The sequence below is a fragment of the Mytilus edulis genome, chromosome 14, assembly GCF_963676685.1.
Source record: "Mytilus edulis chromosome 14, xbMytEdul2.2, whole genome shotgun sequence".
NCBI classification, from domain to species: Eukaryota; Metazoa; Mollusca; class Bivalvia; order Mytilida; family Mytilidae; genus Mytilus; species Mytilus edulis.
The window spans coordinates 33,166,399-33,187,299 of NC_092357.1; the positions used below are offsets into that span (position 1 = coordinate 33,166,399).

At 32.1% G+C, this 20,901-nt stretch overlaps 2 protein-coding genes across 2 annotated transcripts; one reads left to right on the top strand and one right to left on the bottom strand.

Annotated features, from left to right (window-relative positions):
• Positions 1 to 4,382: 4,382 nt before the first annotated feature.
• On the bottom strand, positions 4,383 to 18,627 carry LOC139502546 (sodium- and chloride-dependent glycine transporter 1-like). Its single transcript, XM_071292038.1, has 15 exons — positions 18,440 to 18,627; positions 14,476 to 14,665; positions 13,808 to 13,939; positions 12,237 to 12,446; positions 11,390 to 11,444; positions 10,865 to 10,997; positions 9,983 to 10,117; positions 9,375 to 9,478; positions 8,878 to 9,002; positions 8,255 to 8,367; positions 7,879 to 8,019; positions 7,321 to 7,474; positions 6,714 to 6,829; positions 5,688 to 5,849; positions 4,383 to 5,272 (listed from the first exon to the last, which is right to left on the bottom strand). Exons 1-15 carry the CDS (start codon positions 18,461 to 18,463, stop codon positions 5,045 to 5,047), a joined length of 2,022 nt encoding a protein of 673 aa, XP_071148139.1. The 5' UTR covers positions 18,464 to 18,627; the 3' UTR covers positions 4,383 to 5,044.
• A 1,873-nt stretch (positions 18,628 to 20,500) lies between these two features.
• Positions 20,501 to 20,857, top strand: LOC139504132 (uncharacterized). The gene has a single exon (XM_071294192.1). It carries the CDS (start codon positions 20,501 to 20,503, stop codon positions 20,855 to 20,857), a length of 357 nt encoding a protein of 118 aa, XP_071150293.1.
• Positions 20,858 to 20,901: the final 44 nt, after the last annotated feature.

Here is a 20,901-nt window from a genome sequence, read left to right on the forward strand (position 1 = left end):
ACATTATCACAATGTCAGAATGAATGATTAACGCGCCAAGCCAAAAGTATATTTACCAAATATGGGCTAACCAGTGAATGTTAAAATATATGGAGACAAATTAAAAGAAAACATGTAATCAAGATGATGAATATTGTCAGTACGTAGAATATATACGCCAAAACTAGCATGTATTATTTGTGAAGTCGTTTATACGGAATCGTTTTGTTTTAGTATAAAGGACTATTAAATTTTATAAAAAGAATTATCATTGATATGGTCATAACTATAAATTATTTTTGAATTTCTACCCTAGGAACAGATTATCATAGCTGTCTGAGGCAAAAACTTTCAGATATTTCGGTCCCCATTGCTTTTAGTTTATCAGCACAACGGTAACCATGTTTGATGTGCTAAACAGTAGCAAATGTGTTGTCCTGTAATAAGATATATTTATTTTAGTATATAAATAACTCATAGCTGAGAGGGTGATAGAGCCGATTGGTACCCCGAGAAAACATTGTCAACTGCTGTGAAGCCAAGGTTGACAATGCTTTTTCGAGGGGTACCAATCTGCTCTATCACCCTCTCAGCTATGTGTTATCTAATTTATTATACTGAATGTCCTATAATTATTGTCTTTTACAGATACATTTTAAAAGTATTTTCTATGACGTAATATGAAAATGTTAAATATACAATCTTGTACCGTAATCGGTTATTTCGTTTTTACTATTTTATACAATCATTAAAACCACTGTATACTAATTCCCCATAAAATCACTAGTATTTCTTTAATTTAAAACGTCTACATTAAGTCTTTCCAAATGGGAGAATAAACCAGTCATAATATGCTATATTTCACCGCCCTATTGATCCTTGAACGGACATTCATCTTACAAACAATTAGAAATGTATATCTGTACAAATGCAGAATGAACCAGTCTGATTTAGTTTGTAAATAGATATAGGATATACTAGATTAAGGTCATTGAACGTATGTTTTCTCACATCAAAAGACAAATTATAGAATAAGCCAAAGAAATAAAAATCATTTATTATCATAGAAGGTTAAATAATACATATTATTTAAACAAAAGATCAATTTAGACTGAGACAACTCTTTTTTACTGACTCACGTCTTTTGATTTTATAATGCCAAGAAGAGAGAGAAAAGAAAAGATAGGTGTCTATGCAATAGAGAAAACAAATGCTTCTATATACATGAAAAGAACACAAGTGTTTCAGTACCAGCTAGGCTTCCATATAGAACATATTATACAGTAAACTCATCATAGTTACCAGGATTGATTTTTTTTCATTTGCGCCAGACGCGCGTTTCGTCTACCAAAGACTTAATATCGCAGTGACGCTCGATTTTGTGTTTAAAAAGGCCAAAAGTACGAAGTTGAAAAGCATTGATGACGAAAATGTCCTCACAGTTTTCTAAAAAAAAACAAGCAAAAGTAATCTGTTTCTGATGTACAAACAATAAACTTAATCAAGTACATGTAGTAAGAGTCATAATATTACTATCTGAATATGGTATAGTGCCTTACAAGATTTTGTGAGGTAGACGAAATTGACCTTAATACGATCGTATTGACTTTTTTCCACCAAAAATAGGTAGATCGGACATATTTTGACTTTATTTAATGACTTCCTTAGTTTGGGATTAATTGTAATTAGCATGTTCTTATGAGACTCAAAAATGTTGTTTTTTTGTAAGATAATTAATTTTACCTGGCGTAGCCGTGTGTAAAGCGTATTTCGGCATTTCTCTCCGAAAAATGACTTGTTGATTGGAATAAAACGTCTTATTTGCAAACTTTTTCTGTTTTTCTCCACAATTGACTATTAAAAAATAATCTATCTACTGTGTATTTGAAAAATTGTGAAAATAGGAGAATTGGCGATTCTTACCTTTCATAACTATACTTTCATTGATAAAACATAACATAGACTCATCCAGTGTCCAGTTTGATGGTCATTTTAGTTACTGTCACATTCATACACGTTCTGATTTAATCAATAGTCATGTATGAAAAGCAGAAACAGTTTGAAGGTAAACAAATAATAACTTAACCCAATCAAATTGCGTAATATTCAATAACAATGACCGGTCCACATTATAAAAATAATAGGGGTAAACCGGGTAGGGAGAAAATGTAAGACATTCAAAATTCATTTTTTGCAATAACGAATACAAATTTGTCAACCAAAAGTTTTGCTATAATTTCATAAACATGTCGTTCTGTATTGGTACAGTTTTTGGATCTTTCATTTAGGTATTTAAGGCCATACAAAGTTTGGGCTTCAAAACTCCACATAATTATTGACTTTATATAGAAAATTTTTCCTTTTAAAGCATAAAATGTTTCCAAAACAATACGTTACTACAAAGTAAAATCATTTCTCAAAACACTGCAAAAACTTTCATTTCGATTAGTACAGAAAGTATTGTCACAAACTGCGTTGAAATAAACAGTGGTGTAGCAAACATCGAATTCCCTCACAAAATCTTGTTAGGCACTATAGTATGTGTTAAAATTAGTATATAATATAGATGCATCTGTTTAGCTGTGTGAACTTTTTTCCGCTGTTTTGATGACCCATATGTGGCATTAGGCTGTTTTCTGTTCTTTGGTAGGATTGATGTCTCTTTGATAAATTTCCCGTTTTCATTGTAAATTTCGACAATCATTTTTATTTTTTAAATTTCATGCTTTCTATAAATCTTCTAATTTGGCTATTTGTGAAGATTCTCTCCAAAACCTCAGATAGACATGTTCACTGCAGGTTTTATGTATGACTGAGTTACTTTAACTCTGCTTGTTATGCTATCTGACTCGAACATACATTTATACGTGTTTTAAATTTTTGAAAGTTTACAACAGTCGTATCCGTCAGGCAAACTAGGGAAATACCAGCGCACATACCACAATTTGTAATACACATGTGCTTCTTATTAAATACAGCCCAACTATCGTTTGTCTCAATTCTGTTGAATTAAATATTTTCCCGATAATAGCCATGACATAGAGTTTTTATACAAAAATAAGTCTGATATCTAGGGCTCTATAGAATTATATTTCCGTCTTTTTACAAGGGTTGTAAAATAATAAAGACCTGTTAAAATGGGCGTGCTTTCATGATATTTACAATAAAATATCGGTCATAATAGAAGTTTCGTTTCTACCTTTCGTCACGATAACATAAAGATGTGTAAATTTAAATACAATATTTATACAATGAAAATAAATGGAAATTTCTGATTATATTTAGATTTGATTTAAAGATATTTTAAATATATTGCATGATCTTATTTCAGTAATGAACATCATCATTGCTACTGCATTTTCGATAAAATACTCACCCCAGTAATGTACGTATACAACGAGTGATAAACTTACAATAGTGACAACAATTGCAGTGGAGTATTCCCAACTATGCATGTATGCAGTTCAAGCGAACGTTTGGTTTTAAAAAATAATTTCGTGGCGAAACCCTAGATACATGCCAAAGATCGTGAAGTATTATAAGTGGCCCTGTTGTGTTGATAGTTATATAACCATATACATCTGTAGACTACTATTATTTTCAAGTATATCGTCAGAGAACACTTGTATAAGAAATATGTTTATTTTACTATCGGTAAAGCTGGTCCTTGGCACTTTCTCAACAAAACTGGATAAACATTTGAAGCAGCATTTATACTTTTGGAACACCTTAGATATTAATTCAATCCATGGTTTTGGTTCGATTCTGGTTTCTCAGTCTTTATCTGTCTAAGTTGTGTTTTGTGTACTGTTGTTTGTCTTTTCGTCGTTTTTCGGGTTTTTTTTGACATGCCATAGTTAGTTTGTTGATTTTTAATATCCCTTTTGTATATTCCGTCTATCTGGTAAGGATGTTGAGTTTATTTAGATGGTTGTTTTCATTTATTTTGATTTTGAGAGGTTCGTAAATGATGTCGTCATCACGGAAGAGTGTGGAGAATTGAAAGTGTGATTTTTTTAGAGCCATGGAAACATGAAAAACAAAATTAATTTAACCAAGAAGACAGACAAAAAGACAATGTGCCGTTTACACATTGAACAAAAGTACGATGCTGTCAAATTGATCAAAACTAACGTGGATGTAGAAATAATGTCACCTGGACTTCTTCTAGTGATGTGGAGGCATCTATTTAGTTGTACTGGATGTAGAAATAAATAGTCACGTGCATTCTTGTTACGATGCTTCGTGTCAGGATAAAGTGTAAAACCTCTTTGAGGGGTCTGTAGGAGGCCTGTTGCAATCCATTATTTTCCCCTAGCCTCTTTTTCTATAGTTGCAGTCAAAATCTAACATAACGCTCAATTCCTATTCAAAACTAGTACATATTGTATAATATTAGTGTGTTTTGTTCTCGTTCTTATTATGTTAGAAGTTATACATTTTGCACTGGATGTTAAGCAAACAAAAGTTAGCATATGCTACATACATATACAACTACAACATAAACTAGTACCGATTATGGACATACAAGCGGTATAATGAGAATTTACATTACAATTATGATTAGTGATTGATACATATGCACACAATATAAATACACAAATATTAGAATAAAAAATGTCCCATGCAAGCATACAGTATGCAAAACAAAAACTCTTAAAAAGCAATTATATGAAATCTCATCATTTTAACTACATTGATCACCTAATCGTCTTCCCTGTTTTGTTAATAAATATTAAGCAAATGAGAGACAACTCTAATGACTTAATGCCACTTTATAATTTGATATTATCGAATTAATGGGCCTTGGTATAGCCACATAACATTCATAATAACAAACATTACATTTTGATTTCAGAACATAGTAATACATTGTAAACACATCTCTATTTTTCATATAAATCACATCAGTTATATTCAACATGATAAGCAGAACTATGAAACGATTTACAAAAGACAACTTTGAAATTTTAGTTTTGTATACTAGTATTTAAAAGTTTCTTAAGATTGATTTTAATCTGTAAAACATTTCTGATAAATATCAGTTACTGTATGCTAATCAGAACTATATATCTTGAAGTTTATCTGAAGATTCCTCGCGTGTTATTTCGTCTAGTGTTTCTAGAAATGGAGCTGATTTTGATCTAAGTGATCGTTTTGGTGCAACAACGTGTTGTTGGCTAAATCGTCGAAGGTCTATTCGACTCCGTGATTTTTTAAATGGATGTATAAAAAAGGACCAGTCCTTTTTCGCCAACTGTGACGGTCCCCAAGTATTTCGTGGTCTGCAGCCCTGAAAATAATAAAAACAATTATATCGACAATGACAAACAAGACTATAAATAGTTTTCAACTACTAGCAAATACCAATTAAATTACTGAAGTGTAAAAAGCCTTGGCGTTGAAATACAACACAAAACACAACGATCCAATTGTATAATACATAGTCACTAGTAAGTTCACCTTCATGAAGGTCTGAAAGAGGGTCCTTTATCTATATATGTTTTTCTATGTTAAAGTATGAATTTGTCATTACTTATAATTATAAAATAATGGATATTATCATAAAAAAGTAGTCGGAAATTGTAGATGCTTTTGTTCCAAAAGGTATGTTATCTTATGCGATAAAAGATACAAGGGCATATACACGTGTTAACTTTAAAGTTTAGTTTGATACATCTTTAATATATGAAGTGTTCTGAACCTACCCGTGAAATGTCCTTTGTAATAAAATAATACATCCACCAACCGGGTATGAAGAACACTGAAAACAAAACAGTCAACCAACCTAAGGCGTTGGCCCAGTAAGGATAAACATAGGAGCCTAACTTTATTGGCTCATATTGTAGTGCTTTAAGTATCATGACAAGCTGAAATGGTAAAGAAAATCAGTATGTACATGTAGCAGAAGCATTTATTCTTTTATATTCTATCTTTACGTTTGTTGGTTGCTGTCTATTACTATTTTCAATCTCTATAATTTGTGAATATTATAATGGAACTCGTGCGGAATACGTCATCAAACATTACGTGTAAAGATACAATCATCACCAACACTGTTCATTTCAATAGATTGAAGAGTTACTCCATCCTTCTTTACCTGATCTTCGTTATCATTACAGTTTTGAAACAGTTTTTGTTATAAGCAAAACCGACTATAAACATATTGAATAGAATTGTATGAACGAGTAATGAGGAGTACAACGACTCTGATATCATTTCTGACCATCACTACTGTACAATATCTATCTGTATATCAAACTACAGAAAGTTCAACTTATGAATTCTAATTATTTAGGTTACATGCTTTATTTTCAGGTCAAAGAAAGATAATTCAAATTCCAGTAGAATTTAATCAAAATACTTATAAATTTCATATTGCAACGAATACGAAATAGTGACCTATCCGGTTTTTTTTTGTCTTGTATTGATTGACTGAGTGTTATATATATATAACGCTACTATAGCACAAATGACTATATTTAATGTTCGAATTATCAAAATACCCTCAATCCTATAGATTCTCAAAAAGGTGAACTGAAACAATAACATAAACGGTATCAATTTGTCTGCACAAAATGCGCATTTCAACAATCAATGTCTCTTAATAGAAACTCTTAGCCAAAATATTTGAAAATCCAAAGCTTATTAAAAACAACTATATATATCACGTACTTTGCCACATATAGTTGCACCAGTCGTTGAATTAAACTTATTATTATACGACAACCTACCACTAGAATTATAGGTGCTACCACGCACCACATGACTCCAAAGAAATAAAACGTCACAGTTGTTAATATAGTCCTACCAAGCATCATCTCTATATCAATCTTGAAATGTAGAAAACCTGTAATATTGGACAACGATAAAGCAAACAGTGCATCTTATTCATACAATAACGGATTCAGCAGGCGTATAGTAGGCTCCCTCTTTCGAATGTAAAATTCTAAATGTTTTAGAATAACTTGTTTTTTTCTTGAATTAAGCCCCATTTCATAATCCTGGATCCGCCCTTGTCGTATATTGTCAATGAAAATCACTTTGGGTTCATACTTTTGGACAGAAATGCATAATTAGAAGTTGTGCAATGTATATTCCAAAATTACATCTACACGTTATATATAAGTGAGCTAGTTAACTTAAACTATCAAAATAGTTTGCTGATATTTTATCCCTAAAGAAGCTAATGCATGTCAAATAGTCTGCAAATTATGCAATGTTAGTCATTAGAAATCTCAACAGATTGACTTACTGAAATTTCAACGATAAAACATCAAACATGTCGATTATAGATAATATCTTAAAACTTTAAGGCATTATCAGTTTAAGATACCTTACCCCTAAGTAAGCGCCTAGGATATTTTTCTGTGTTAGGATTTGAAAAACTAAAACCATACACATAGATAACGACTATAAGTTCTATTACTCCAACAATGAGCAATGGGAAGCCTCCAACATAAGTATCCAAAAGATTAAGCATATACAGTCCACCCTGTAAATTAAATAAAACAGCTTTCACATTTTGTTAAATTTAAATGCATTATTAATAAATCTAAAAAAATGAAGTAAACATTGTCAACCACAATAATAATTATGTTTCTATCTTTTATAAAGTGTGCTTAAGGTACTGTGAAAGATATAACATACATGCATACATGTATTCAGGACATAAACACGAATTAAATGTCAGGTGAATATACCTTAAAAAGAAACAGAGCAATGGGTAGGTTAAAAGCAGCAAGCGACAATTCTAAAATCTTCAGTGTTTACCGACTGAAAATCAAACCCTCAACTCCAAAACCCCTGTTCAGCACATTACCAAGAAAAAACATTGCAAAAGACCCCTTAGAAGTTAAACAAGTATTATATATGTTATCCAACGAAATAAATTATTACCTTTGTAACCATTGGGAGTCCAAGAACAAAGAAAAAGAAACAAACAAATAGACGGAAGAAATATAATCGTCTTTTATCTTTCTTCATGAAGTCCTCAAATTGATCGTATATCCCTGTTATAACTGTTTCTGTCATGGAAAACTGAAAATATAAAACAAGATACAATAAGAACTTCATCAAAATCGTTTTCGATAAATACTAAATTTAAAAAAATTATCTGATCAAAATTAGTAACTTTATGCAAAAACACTCGACAGACACAATAATTTGACAATTTGTAATACATTCAATTATTTGACAATAACAACATTAGGTGTAGAAACTTTCAAGTTTGACAAAAATGAAATTTCTAACAATAAAATATCATTATACGTACAATTGAACTGAATCCCAGAATCATCATCATTAGGAAGAAGAGAACAGCCCAAACAGGGGACACGGGCATCTGTGCTAGTGCCTCAGGATACACTATGAAGGCAAGTCCTGGACCTGATAGAAAAACTTCTTTTGCAAATAGAATCATTAATGTTTGTTGTGTCATGTTGTAATGAAATGAAATAAAATGAAAAGTACTGTTATGAAATGAAATGTAATAGATGTTAATGTAATGTTAATGTAATGTTAATGTAATGTTAATGTAATGTTAATGTAATGTTAATGTAATGTTAATGTAATGTTAATGTAATGTCAATGTAATGTCAATGTAATGTTAATGTAATGTTAATGTAATGTTAATGTAATTCAAATGTCAATATACGTATCATAATGTAATGTTATGTTATTGTGATATAGTATGTTATGTAAAAATATGAAAACAAGCATACACACGTACTTATCCTTTATATACTGCTTATTCAAAATAAGACCAATTTCCAAGTATGATGTTATGTAAAATCTTTTTGCCAGTAATGTTATGAAATATAACCTTTATGTAATGTAGTTTATTGTAATGTAATGTAGTAATAACTTTGATATCTATAAAGTATTTAATTACAATACCCCCAGCAGCTACTTTTTCCACAGTAGTATTTTTCTTATGCGCCATGAATCCAAGTATAGAAAATGTGACAAATCCGGCATAAAAACTGGTCAGGCAGTTAATGAGAGGAATCATCAAAGCATCCCTGAAATAAAAAAAAATATATTTTAAACAATTTGTTCTTCTACTTGTTAAATGCTGCACTTTTAATGTAACTATCAAAAGTATTTGTGTTTTCTTGACATTCACTTATTAAAAAATATTTGTGTTTTTCTTTGACATTCACAGGTATTTAAGGGAATACCTACGGTGTAACAACATAGGAGAAACATATGGTGTAACAACATAGGGGAATACATATGGCTCCCTACATGTATGAATGCATAATTATGGTTTACCTACATAGTTGAGCACATATGGTATACCATTAAAGGGAACACATATGGCTTACCAAAATAGTGAAACACTTATGGCGAAAGAAAGTTGTAGATCAACATAGTAAAGCACATATACTTACCTTAGGCAATTATTCTTGAATTCGTTGTAACTAGACATGGCTATCAGACCCCCAACACAAGTACCAAGTGAGTAGAATATTTGTACTGCTGCATCACTCCATACCTTCAATCAGAGTGGGGTAACGCAAGAACAATAATTATATTTTTCTTTATCTTTTATAGAATTGCGTCTTAATATTTTTGTTGTCAAACTTTAAGTATAAAAGTTGAGGTTCCATATGTACCACCTATTTCATTGGGATGCAATATGTTTGTACAAGACCATGACACATTAAGGAATAGTACCGCTAATCCAAATAAAGCTGTCAAATATTCGGGTTGAATGAATCCTTTTTGAAAAGTGTGAAATATATATGGGAGAAGACCATAAATTCGGCAACACAGTTTGTTGATAAACGAACTAGCTTTAAGTTAATAGTTGACAATAATAAATTTACAACATAAACAATTAGCTCAAACAACATCACTATTATTAAATGTAAAATGCGCTCTATTTTCCAACATGGGTGACATCGTATAACTTTGAGTTCAAATAAATACTAATGGACATGTAAATGCAGCTTTTTTAAGGAATCAATTATCAGATTGGCAATTGCAGTTTACTAACCTCAGCCTTTTTAAGTTTCTCAAAATCTGGAGTCAGATAAAACTTAATCCCTTCCATGTGTCCCTCCAGAGTACAGCCACGAATAAGTAATGCTGTCAGAAGGAAGTAAGGGAAAATTGCTGTAAAATACACAACCTGGAAAATATAGTGATGATTGACGAGGCCCCTCATGGGGGGGTCCTAGTAATCACATAATCACCATTGTTTTGCCAATATAATCACATAATCATTAAATATTTGCTTATCTTTAGTAATCAAATAATCATAAACTAAAAATACAGTCCTAGGTAATCAAATAATCATGAAATATTTGGCTTAATAATCAAATAATCATTAAAAAAAACGGCCAAGTAATCACATAATCAAAAACCCCATGAGAGCCCTCATTGACATTCTTTAGCTATCATAATTTTTTCATGCCAATCTACAACAGAAACCAATTATAATTTTAAAATGAAATTTATTATAATTCAAAATATGATTTATTATTATACATGTAGGTGAAAACTTGATTGTTCTAATGGAGAGAAAAAAATATGTGCGAAGAGATTTCACTCATTTCAGTAAGAAAGTCAGAACATGACGCGTTATTGAAAGAAGGGATAAAATCTATTTTACAGAAAATATATACTAGGTGGTAGTACCAGATTTTGAAAAGAATATTTTAGAGTATTCTAAAAACGAATTTAAAATGAGTATAGAACCAAATATTTTTCAAGTTTTAAGTGCAAATATAGGTTTTTTTAGTACACCTTGGGAGAAAACAAGTTATGTGTTTGTTAGCCTAGCTTTTATACGAGGAAATAACACTCTGTAAACATTAGAACTATTAGGCAGCAGGGATAATAAATAGTATAAAGTAACAATTCGAATGTTCCATACCTTTCCAAGTGATTTGATTCCTTTAGATAAAACTAGGAATGTTAGAAGCCAGACAAACAGGTTACATAAAGAAAGATCCCATTTAGGTTTCTGCATGTCATCTATACCATTTGTAAGTTGTAGAACTTTATTACTGGAAAATACACACTTAAGTCAGAATCCATATCGATAGATTTAGTTATATTCTAAAGCTTATGGTAATTTGAAACTTATTTTCATCTTTTTAAATTCGGATTGATAAATTACTTGACTTGTACATCTGTATTTTGTTAAAGATCATATATATTGACCCCTAAATGACATTAAAACGTTTGTGTCGTTAGGTTGTTGTCTCATCGACGTATTCAAATAAACTTTAAAAAAAAAAAAAACACCACACAGTTGCTTATATAATTCAATCGAATGAAAACAAAAAAACCTAATACTCCAAATTGACTTCATTATTGTCCTACGCATCAATCAATCACTCAATCAATCAAGCAAGCAAGCAGGCAATTAATTAATCAATCAATCAATCAATCTTACCTGAAATACTCGTCACTTGCTGCCACTGTTGCATTTTCTTCATATGTAAAATTAACTATAATAAATCAAGAAGCTAGTCATGTTCAAAGAATACAAAATGAATACTTTAACCTGAAGAAAATGTCACAAATTGTTATATTTGACATTGTAAAGCTATGGAGGTTTCAGAAAACAACTGGATCACATGCTTATAAACAATGATAAAAATCATATATACGAAAAAATATATTGTATATGATTAAAGGCCGTACTGTCAGTACATTTACGTACATGTACATCAATTCAAATGTTATTTTAATGACATATTGTAATGGAGTTTTTTTGCATAACATAAATATTAAAGTATTAATCCTGCAATGATAAAGTTTTGTGCGGGAGTCGCTTCTAGATCTCTTTTATTGGACCGTCACGCATGTCTGTTCATTTAGAGAAATAAAAATCATGTTATTTTTCAATAATTACATTAGATGTATGTTTCATTATGATACTTTATTCTGATTGGCTAACTGCACATCACGTGTTATTCCGTAAACAATTGCATTGCTCAATAAAACTTTTCATTCATGATAACACGTGGACCCACAATAAAGTGCACAGGTGAATTAAATAAAACAATAATAAAATTCGTGTTTTCATGATCATTGCTAAAAAAAAACAAAATGTACTTCGGTCAACGCTTTTACACCCAGTGAAGTTACAAAAAGAAGCATTCAATTCTTAAGTAAATTGTATTCAATATTTGGTATGATACATGTATCTTGTTTGTTTTGCTCGTTTTTTTTTTATGTCTGCTCAACCATAAAATCATGAATACTATTGACAAATATTACAAATTCCAGCTACTTACAACATTCCAATCTTGTGCCATTCCAAGGATCTTGAAGTGAGTCGTTCTGAGTGCCGTCTCGACAGTTACATGTACTCCATGCTTCATCGCAATACTTCCATGGAACTTCCGGTTGCATCGACGCGAAGAAGTAATAAGTGCAGTATGCAATGATAACAGCGTAGTATATGGACACAAGGCTCGAGATCGCCAGCATGGTAATACCTAGGCCTATAATTGAAATTTATGGCAATGGTACATAAACTGATTGGTTGATTTTGGTTGCTTAATGTCCAGTGGCAAATATTTCATGCATGTTCATGACTAGTTCTGTAAACTTAGAAACTTATTTTAAAACCAGATCATGTGTTTGACTCTAGAAATAAAAAAATATAGAGATTCTCTATATTAATCCTCTAAATGAAGAAAATGAACAAAATATACAAAGAGTGGAAGCCATACAGTAACAACAATATTAAAAACAATAACGTCGTTATTACAGCGGAGTATGATGGTTCTTCATAGCTTGTTGCTATTTCAATATAGATCGATTCATTTGTGTTCCTTGTGAATCTAAACAAATCTAAAAAAAATTTAAATTTTTTTTTAAAACTTGAAAAGATAATAAATCATCTAACACGTATGCGTCATCTTTAACATTAATTAAGAAATACATGTAATATATCATACACCCATACTGTCTCTACTAACATCAGTGGCGGATCCAGGGGGGAGGGTTCCGGGGGTTGGAACCCCCCTTTTTTTTGGACGATCAATGCATTTGAATGGGGACATATAGTTGGACCCCCCCCCCCTTTTGTCCTGGGTTGGGACCCCCCCCCCCCTTTTCAAATGGCTGGATCCGCCCCTGAACATTTACTTTCGGATTAAACTAAAAATGGTACAGTAATATAGGGCTATTGCATGAATATTGGGGAATATTGTCCCGAGTAGAATTTTATATTGCACTCGCAAGCTCGTTCTTCGAGGGACAATATTCCCCAATATTCATGCAATAACCCTTTTATTGTATAGCAATATAATATTTGAAAGTAAAAATTTGTTTAAACTAAGATTTTGTCGTTGCTGACGTCATGAATTTTTGAAGAGTTATTGCACTAGTGCAATATGTACAGATTATAACATGCCCTTTTCCATATTGGCCCTGGTATCATCCCGAGACTCCCATATCGGCCTCGAGGCTTTAGCCGAGGGCCTATATGGGTCGAGAGATGATACCAGGGCCAATATGGAAAAGACATGTTATAATCTATTTATCACATATTTAAGTTTTGCAGAGAGGAGAAAAAAGTTCAATTACAACACCGTCATTGTTCGCCGTTGTCGTTAAGGACGCAATGACGTCACGTCATTTGGAATCAGGGCACAATATCAATAAACTCTTTTTTGCCCCGGGCAATTTTGAGGTTATTGCCTATGCAAAACCTAAGGTATTCATAACAAATATGTGATAATAGAATTTATTGCACGCTAACTTTTGGTTACTTTCTGTGGGAAATATTATATTGCTATCCAATAAAATAAACTACAATGCAATGTATAAACGTATTATCTAAAACATGTAACCTAACCTTTGAACCACGGATTTATCCGCCATACTTTGATAGGTCCGAGACTACAGAATTGTCCCAAGCACAACTCCAGGTAAAACAAAGGTATACCAATTATAACTAGGCAAATAAAATATGGAATAAGGAAAGCTCCTGAAATAAAAACAAGAAAAGATTGAAGATATAATGTTGCAATAATAGATATCAATGTGAATTGCATTGTTATATGTTCATATTTGTGTGTTTGCCTTCTAATGGCTCAGAGTATGTACAGTAGCAGATACCAACAGTCCGTCAAACATAACCATTGTTATGAGTCAAGTCAATCGTAGTACATTGTACACGATAAATTTGGTACAGAATATTCTAGATTATACAAAATGAGACAAAATCATCAAAGTACATAAGTTCAGAAGAGAAATTTTGCAAAATTAATAGAAAATTTTACAACTTTAATTAAAAGCTTAAGCTAGATTTTATCTGCTACATTTTGAACTTCGTAAACAAATATTTGTGTCTGAAGGAAGACCTACATGTACATGTAACGTGATTCTGAAGTATGACAACAAAGACATATTTTTCAGAATAATAAAAGAAAAGTATTGGACTTCTCTTCTTAAAAGATGCAAATTTAAAACATTTTAGCAAATTTGTTGAAAAATGACACTGTTTTACGTTGCACACTTTACCTCCTCCATTTTTAAAGCAGAGATAAGGGAATCTCCATACATTGCCGAGACCGACAGCAAACCCGACACAGGTCAATATGAATTCTAACTGACTTCCCCAGTTCGCTCTCTTGTCGGTATCGTCTGCTTCTTCTACCAGATTTTCTTTTTCTTTTAGTTCACCATTTTCGTTTTCGACTGAAAGTGTCACCTATAAACAAATACAGTTAAATATATATTCATGTACAAAATGTACACGCATACACAGATTGGTAGAAGATACCAAGGGATTAACGAACAGTGATTACATTAAATCGATAATATTGATTAATTTTTAGGTAGCGTTATCTTTTTATGTAGCGTTATCCTCATTCAAAATAATTATCGCGTGGCGTCACACGGCGCTCGCTCCCCTTTGATAATTATATACTAGTACAGAAAAAAAGGTTTTAGCTTTCGCTCTTGTAGAAATAAATTTCAGCGGTTTTTGATCAAAAATGGTCCTCTTTCTCGTAGTTCTTCATTCTTTTAGCGAGCCCTTTAACATCATACCCTCTATCCGTACCGAAATCTTATCAGACTAACCATTACCTTAACCTACCATCACTATACTCTAAACTATTCGGAGCTTTTATCATATTCTTATCCCAAACCTTTACATAAGTTATGTTTTAATGAAGTACCAGTCTGTGTACTGTATTTGTAATGATCAACAGAAACCATTTTGCATTAGAGTTATCCATAGCTGAGTTATATAACATTTGTCTGGTAAATAGAAAACAATAACAAACAAAAAGTAAGAAATCTCTGCCATCACCAATTACGCATGCGTAGTACAGAACGTATGGTTGAAAAAAAACGATTAGTTATTCTATAAATATTTCCTCATTGTGATACTGTTCATCAACATGAAATTTTCACAGATCAGATTTCTTCAAGTCTGTCATTCGACCATACAACAGGCTATGCATATATATATATTGGAAAAATGGACTTTTTATCATTCTAAATAGTCAGCGTGTTTGAGAATCTCATTTACTTTAATTTGAGACCCTCATTTTACTTAAATTTGAGATCTCATTTACTTTAATTTGAGATCCACATTTACTCAAATTTGAGATCCTCATTTACTCTAATTTGAGAACCTCATTTACTTTAAATATTAATTTTCTCCATTTGCATATGGTATTGTGTTCTTATTGTTCATCCTGCACAATCATTTACAGTTTACATTATATGACTAATGGGATTAAAAAAAGTGTAGTCATGGATTCTGGCAATATACATATGTAGATGTTTTTTTACTAATATGAAAAATTGTGACTTCTCTGAACAATGTGTAAGATTTTAACCTCCTATTAATCAATTACAAAGATGGCATTTTTTACATGAAAAATAACATGATTCATCAAAAATATACGACATAATTGTCACTTAAAGAGGAAAAAATAATACTACAAATGTGAAAAAATAAATAAATGCAGTGTTGGTGCAATTGCCTTTTTCTTGCGAAAATACATTCCACAGGATTTAAGGAATAAAAAAAAAATGAAAAGAAATTGTAAAAATGTCATGCTTTCCTTTACCTTCATCAGGAACGCCCAAAGCCGAGTATTAGGAAACAGTTTAAGAAATATATGACAGAAAAGGACATAAAACGAATACATAAATTTATCTAAGCTTAACTTTGCTGAAGGAGTTCAAACCGTAGTTTATTCTTCATTTTTTTATTTTTTTTTAAATTGACAATATTAGAAAGATTTGTAACAAATCATGGCAGTCAGAGGTACTAACTACAGATGTGATGATATCATCGGGGACTGATAATCCACCATGCATTAGCGATAACGACATAGTGCTGTAAAAAACGTAATCAGGAATACTTAAAGCAGAATATTTGAAAACCAAAGAGGAATCATTTATTAGAGTTGACACAGTTGAAGAGCAATATGACCGACAAACACCTACAATTATAATAACCAAAGTCAACATAGGTCAACTTTGCCGGATGGAGATGAATGTATTAAAAAATAATGCAGTTATTTGGTCCAATCGATGAATAAATTTAATGAAAAAAATGTACGCTGATGAATGAGTCCCTGTAATCTGACATAAGAGGGTCTGAATTGGGGAACGGGGTCTTTATATCTGTATTCATTAATTTTTTAGGCCATGTTTCAGGTTTTATTTTATTTTTAAACATTATTGTATAAGCTTTATGTTTAACATTTAGGCACCCTGTTGTTTTCTCTATATTTTTTGTTTCACCTATATTCTCTAGTCTGAAAACTCCCCTCAAGGCACTCGCATAAGCCAATGCTTCATTTCTCATCCTGACCGAAAAACAGAGTTTACATCTAACCAAGTAAAAAACTTATATCATAACAACAGTGATGTAATTAATGTCGATCGTATAACATACCTGGACGAAGATGAAACAAATTATGCTATGTAACTGAAGCATAGATAATCTATTAATTATTGTCGTACAAAATGGAAAGTGACGTACCATGCTTGAAATTATCAATGCAATACCAACTTTATTTACAGATATCATGAAACATTCAACTAAAAGTTCTTTAGAAGGCCTGTGTCGCTCACATGCATCTTCAACAATTGGCAATTGTTGATGAAAAGCGTGATGAAAAGCCAATAGCTGACGATACATGTACTTTTCAAAATAACAGACAAATAAAACCAAACAAAAAAAACCCCAAAAAAAACACAAATAAACTATATAATAGTTATACGGCATTTAAAGGCAAAAACGCCTACGTGTATAAAATGTCGTTTGATAGTTTTGGTGTCAATAGACAGCAGATAGATTCTAAATATTTATACCTTTGTCAGATTTTCTCACATTTTTTAAAACTAGATACCTCAATAAAGATTGTGGTCAAGTTTGGTTTAATTTGGAGGAGTAGTTTCAGGCATCAGAATAATTTGTAAAACTTATCGATTTCATTAGACGAAGGACAACGACGGACGAGATGATGGACACCAAGTAAAGAAAGAAGTCCATTATGCCAGATGAGCTAAATTAGGAAATTACTTTACAAAACTTTTCATTTTAAGCACCTATATTGTTTTGATTGTAAAAAAGAGTTTTTCTTCATACTTAACTTTTATTTTATATATTTCTAGATAAATTCTTTGTCGTCAGGAGTTGATGGCAGCTCATCAATTATTGAGAGAACACTTTGTCATGTAGAACTACTTGTTGTTCATGATCAGGCGCAATTATATTGAGATGTCCTGAATTTCCTGCTCATACATGTATTTATATGTTTACCCTTAATGCATGCAGAACTGTTATGATATTTTGTTTTACTATTTGCGGGCCTAATATACTTTATAAGACTATATCCAATCAACTTTATGACATATCTCATATAACTTTATAAGATGTCTCTTTATAAGATATCGCAATATACCTATAAGTTTCTTTTTAACTAAATAAGATATGAATGCTGTTTAAAATATATCTTAAATGAACATAAATTAAGTATTATATCTGATTAAACGGCATATATATAAACTGTCTTATAAGAGGTTTAAAATTTCATACTCTTAAAAAACTATTCATCAAAATAGTCTGAATTCATTTTTTTTTGTTGGTACCAGCTTTCATGCTTTTTCAAACTGTTAATCTTGGAATGCTGGAAACATCAGTATTTTACGAACAATATCGAAAAATCTACAAAATTTCAAATTTGCAAGGCATTTTGTACAGTTACATGAAAGATGAAACCAGTTTTAAATTTGTATTCTCAAACAAAACCTCCTTCATGAAAAATTTAACGAATTTCATAAGCATAATTATGTTCGATGCGGAATTTAGCGGGACGGAGAAAAAAACACGTTTACGGACAATTATAGTATTTGTTCAAGGAATTTTTGCAGGATAAAAAAAAAGTATAGATGTAACTGAACAATACATGATCAATAAGGTGATGATGCATTTAAACAAATTAAAAATCCTTACCCTCTTCTCGGACTTTTCCGCCATTCAATATCAGATCTATTGATTAGATACTAAAAGCCTTATCTCCAAAAATATTAAATGCACCCGTCGAAACAAAAACTTGGTAAATATTGTTAAGTGGAATATACATATTAATAAGAATAACCTTGTCAACAATATCACGTGACACAACTAAATAAAAACATCTCCCTCAATAACATTGTCAGGGTTACATCACCTGTAGCACTTTATTGCAATAAAGTAGAAAAAAACAAGTACAGTGTAAGTTAAGATGAAGAATATGAATGTAGATGTAATTAAGACGACACAGTAAGGTGTTCTGTTAATTAATAATGACAGCATAATTACATTTATATGTATGCTAATAATTTGATTTGATTTGGTTATTTTATGTTCTAACGCCACTTTTAAGCAACGCATTTAGTTTTTTTTTTTTTTATGGCGGCCAGTTTTTATTGGTGGAGGAAGCTGGAGTGTCAAGATCTTCAATATTAAAATTGACCATCCTTGTCAATTAAGAATGGAGTCGAATGCGCCCACACAAGCGGGGTTCGAACTCATAACCTCAGTATTGACTGGCTAGTGATTTGTATGCAAAGGAATTAGATAGAGTAATTGTTTTGATTTCATTTGCTTCCAAGTGTAATGTAACAACATAACAAGATGAACGATAAATGTGTACAATTATAATTAGAGTAAGGAAGTCAGGAGTGAGGGAAGAAGATATGATGTTGATGTACATAATAGTTACGAGGATCAAAGCTACCAGATTATAATTCAAGACGCGCGTTACGTCCACATATTAATACTGGCGTCACACTTCAGCGTATAGCTTCAACGTACGCCGGGCCTGGTAAAAATCATGTACGGTGCCAATACGCTAGTAATGTTGGATGCATTCAACCTGTCAATCATATCTGTATCGTGTGCACAACAAGCTGTAAGAGTGTATTGGGCGTACGAGAGGCGAACCTCTTGACGAAGAATAAAAAAATATTGCTCTTTATTGGACGCGATCGCATCTCTGTTCATCATGTGCTTGATCAAAGAATTGGATCTGAGAATGCGCCTTACGCACAGAAACTTCTTCTGGGATGGACAGTTCTTGGAGAAACTTGTCTCGGAAAACTGCACTATCCAGACGAAACTCGTGTTTAAAAGACATACTTACTTTCTTCCGATAGAATATCGATATTTCCACCGTGTACAAATGAACTTAAAATTGATGAAGTGGGTATACTTTAAGTTAATGAAACTGCATACAACATTGGCAACGATGTGTTTATTCGCCGTCCTCATGATGATTAACCTGGACTGTCTCGTGATGACAGATAATTTATTGAATCTATGGATACAAACTTTTGGAAGGACTCAAGTTGTAATTGGTCCGCCCCATTACCGTTTCGACAAGATCGTCAAGTTCTACCAAATAACAGGAATCTAGCATGGAAAAGAGCCTAAGGTCTAGATGCAAATCTTCGCAAAGATCTGCAATAGCGTGAACAATTCTTCACTTTTATCAACACAATTCTAGAAAAGGGTCATGCTGAGAAGGCCCTAAATATTAACGATGATCAGGAACAATGGTATTTGCCTATATTCGGGGTTTATCACCTCAAGAACCTGGGAAACTTCGTGCTGTGTTTGATTCCTCTGCACAATTTGTTGGCGTTTCTCACAACAATGTATTGCTTAGTGGATCAGATTTAACGAATATTTTAATCGGTGTTTTGCTCCGCTTCCGTAGGGAGCAAGTGGCCATTATGGGCGATATAGAACAAGTGTTTTACAGTTTTAAAGTTAATGTAAAACATAGAGACTATCTACGATTTTCCTGGTACACCGATAATAATTTTGACAAGCCTCTAACAGTGTATCGTATGTGTGTGCACGTATTCGGCAATAATCCTAGCCTTGCTATTGCATCATACGGACTTAGAAAAACTGCCATTCGAAGGAGAAAACGAGTTTGGCTCAGTTATACTTGATTTCGTCACTAGAGACTTCTACGTTGACGATGGGTTAACTTCAAAACCTTCATGCGCCGAAGCAATTGATCTCATGAAGAGAACTAAGTCATTTTTAAAGTCTATTGGTAACATTCGACTACACAGGATATCTTCAAATGTTGAGGACGTCATGCATTCGTTTGATAATGAAGATCTTGCAAAAAGTAGTAAGGAATTTGACCTTAGTTCCGATATTCTTCCAATACAACATAGCCTCGGTATGAACTGGGACCTGGAAACCGATACTTTCCCGTACTACATCGATAGAGATGTCAAACCGTATACTCGTCGAGGATTATTGTCCACAATAAACAGTATATTTGATACTCTTGGATACTTAGCGGCAGTAACTATTAAAGGAAAATTACTGATCAGGTCAGTTATGACAGGACAGATCATGTGGGATTAACCATTATCGGAAGAGGTTTACAACGAGTGGGAATCTTGGAGAAC

Excerpts from the sequence above, each read along its gene's own strand:
- LOC139502546 (XM_071292038.1), bottom strand. The coding sequence starts at position 18,463 with ATGGCGGAAAAGTCCGAGAAGAGG. Across the intron at positions 14,666-18,439 it reads CGGAAAAGTCCGAGAAGAGG|GTGACACTTTCAGTCGAAAA; the intron begins GTAAGGATTTTT and ends ATTTGTTTATAG. Across the intron at positions 13,940-14,475 it reads CTGCTTTAAAAATGGAGGAG|GAGCTTTCCTTATTCCATAT; the intron begins GTAAAGTGTGCA and ends TTTTTATTTCAG.
- LOC139504132 (XM_071294192.1), top strand. The coding sequence starts at position 20,501 with ATGAAGAGAACTAAGTCATTTTTAAAGTCTATTGGTAACATTCGACTA.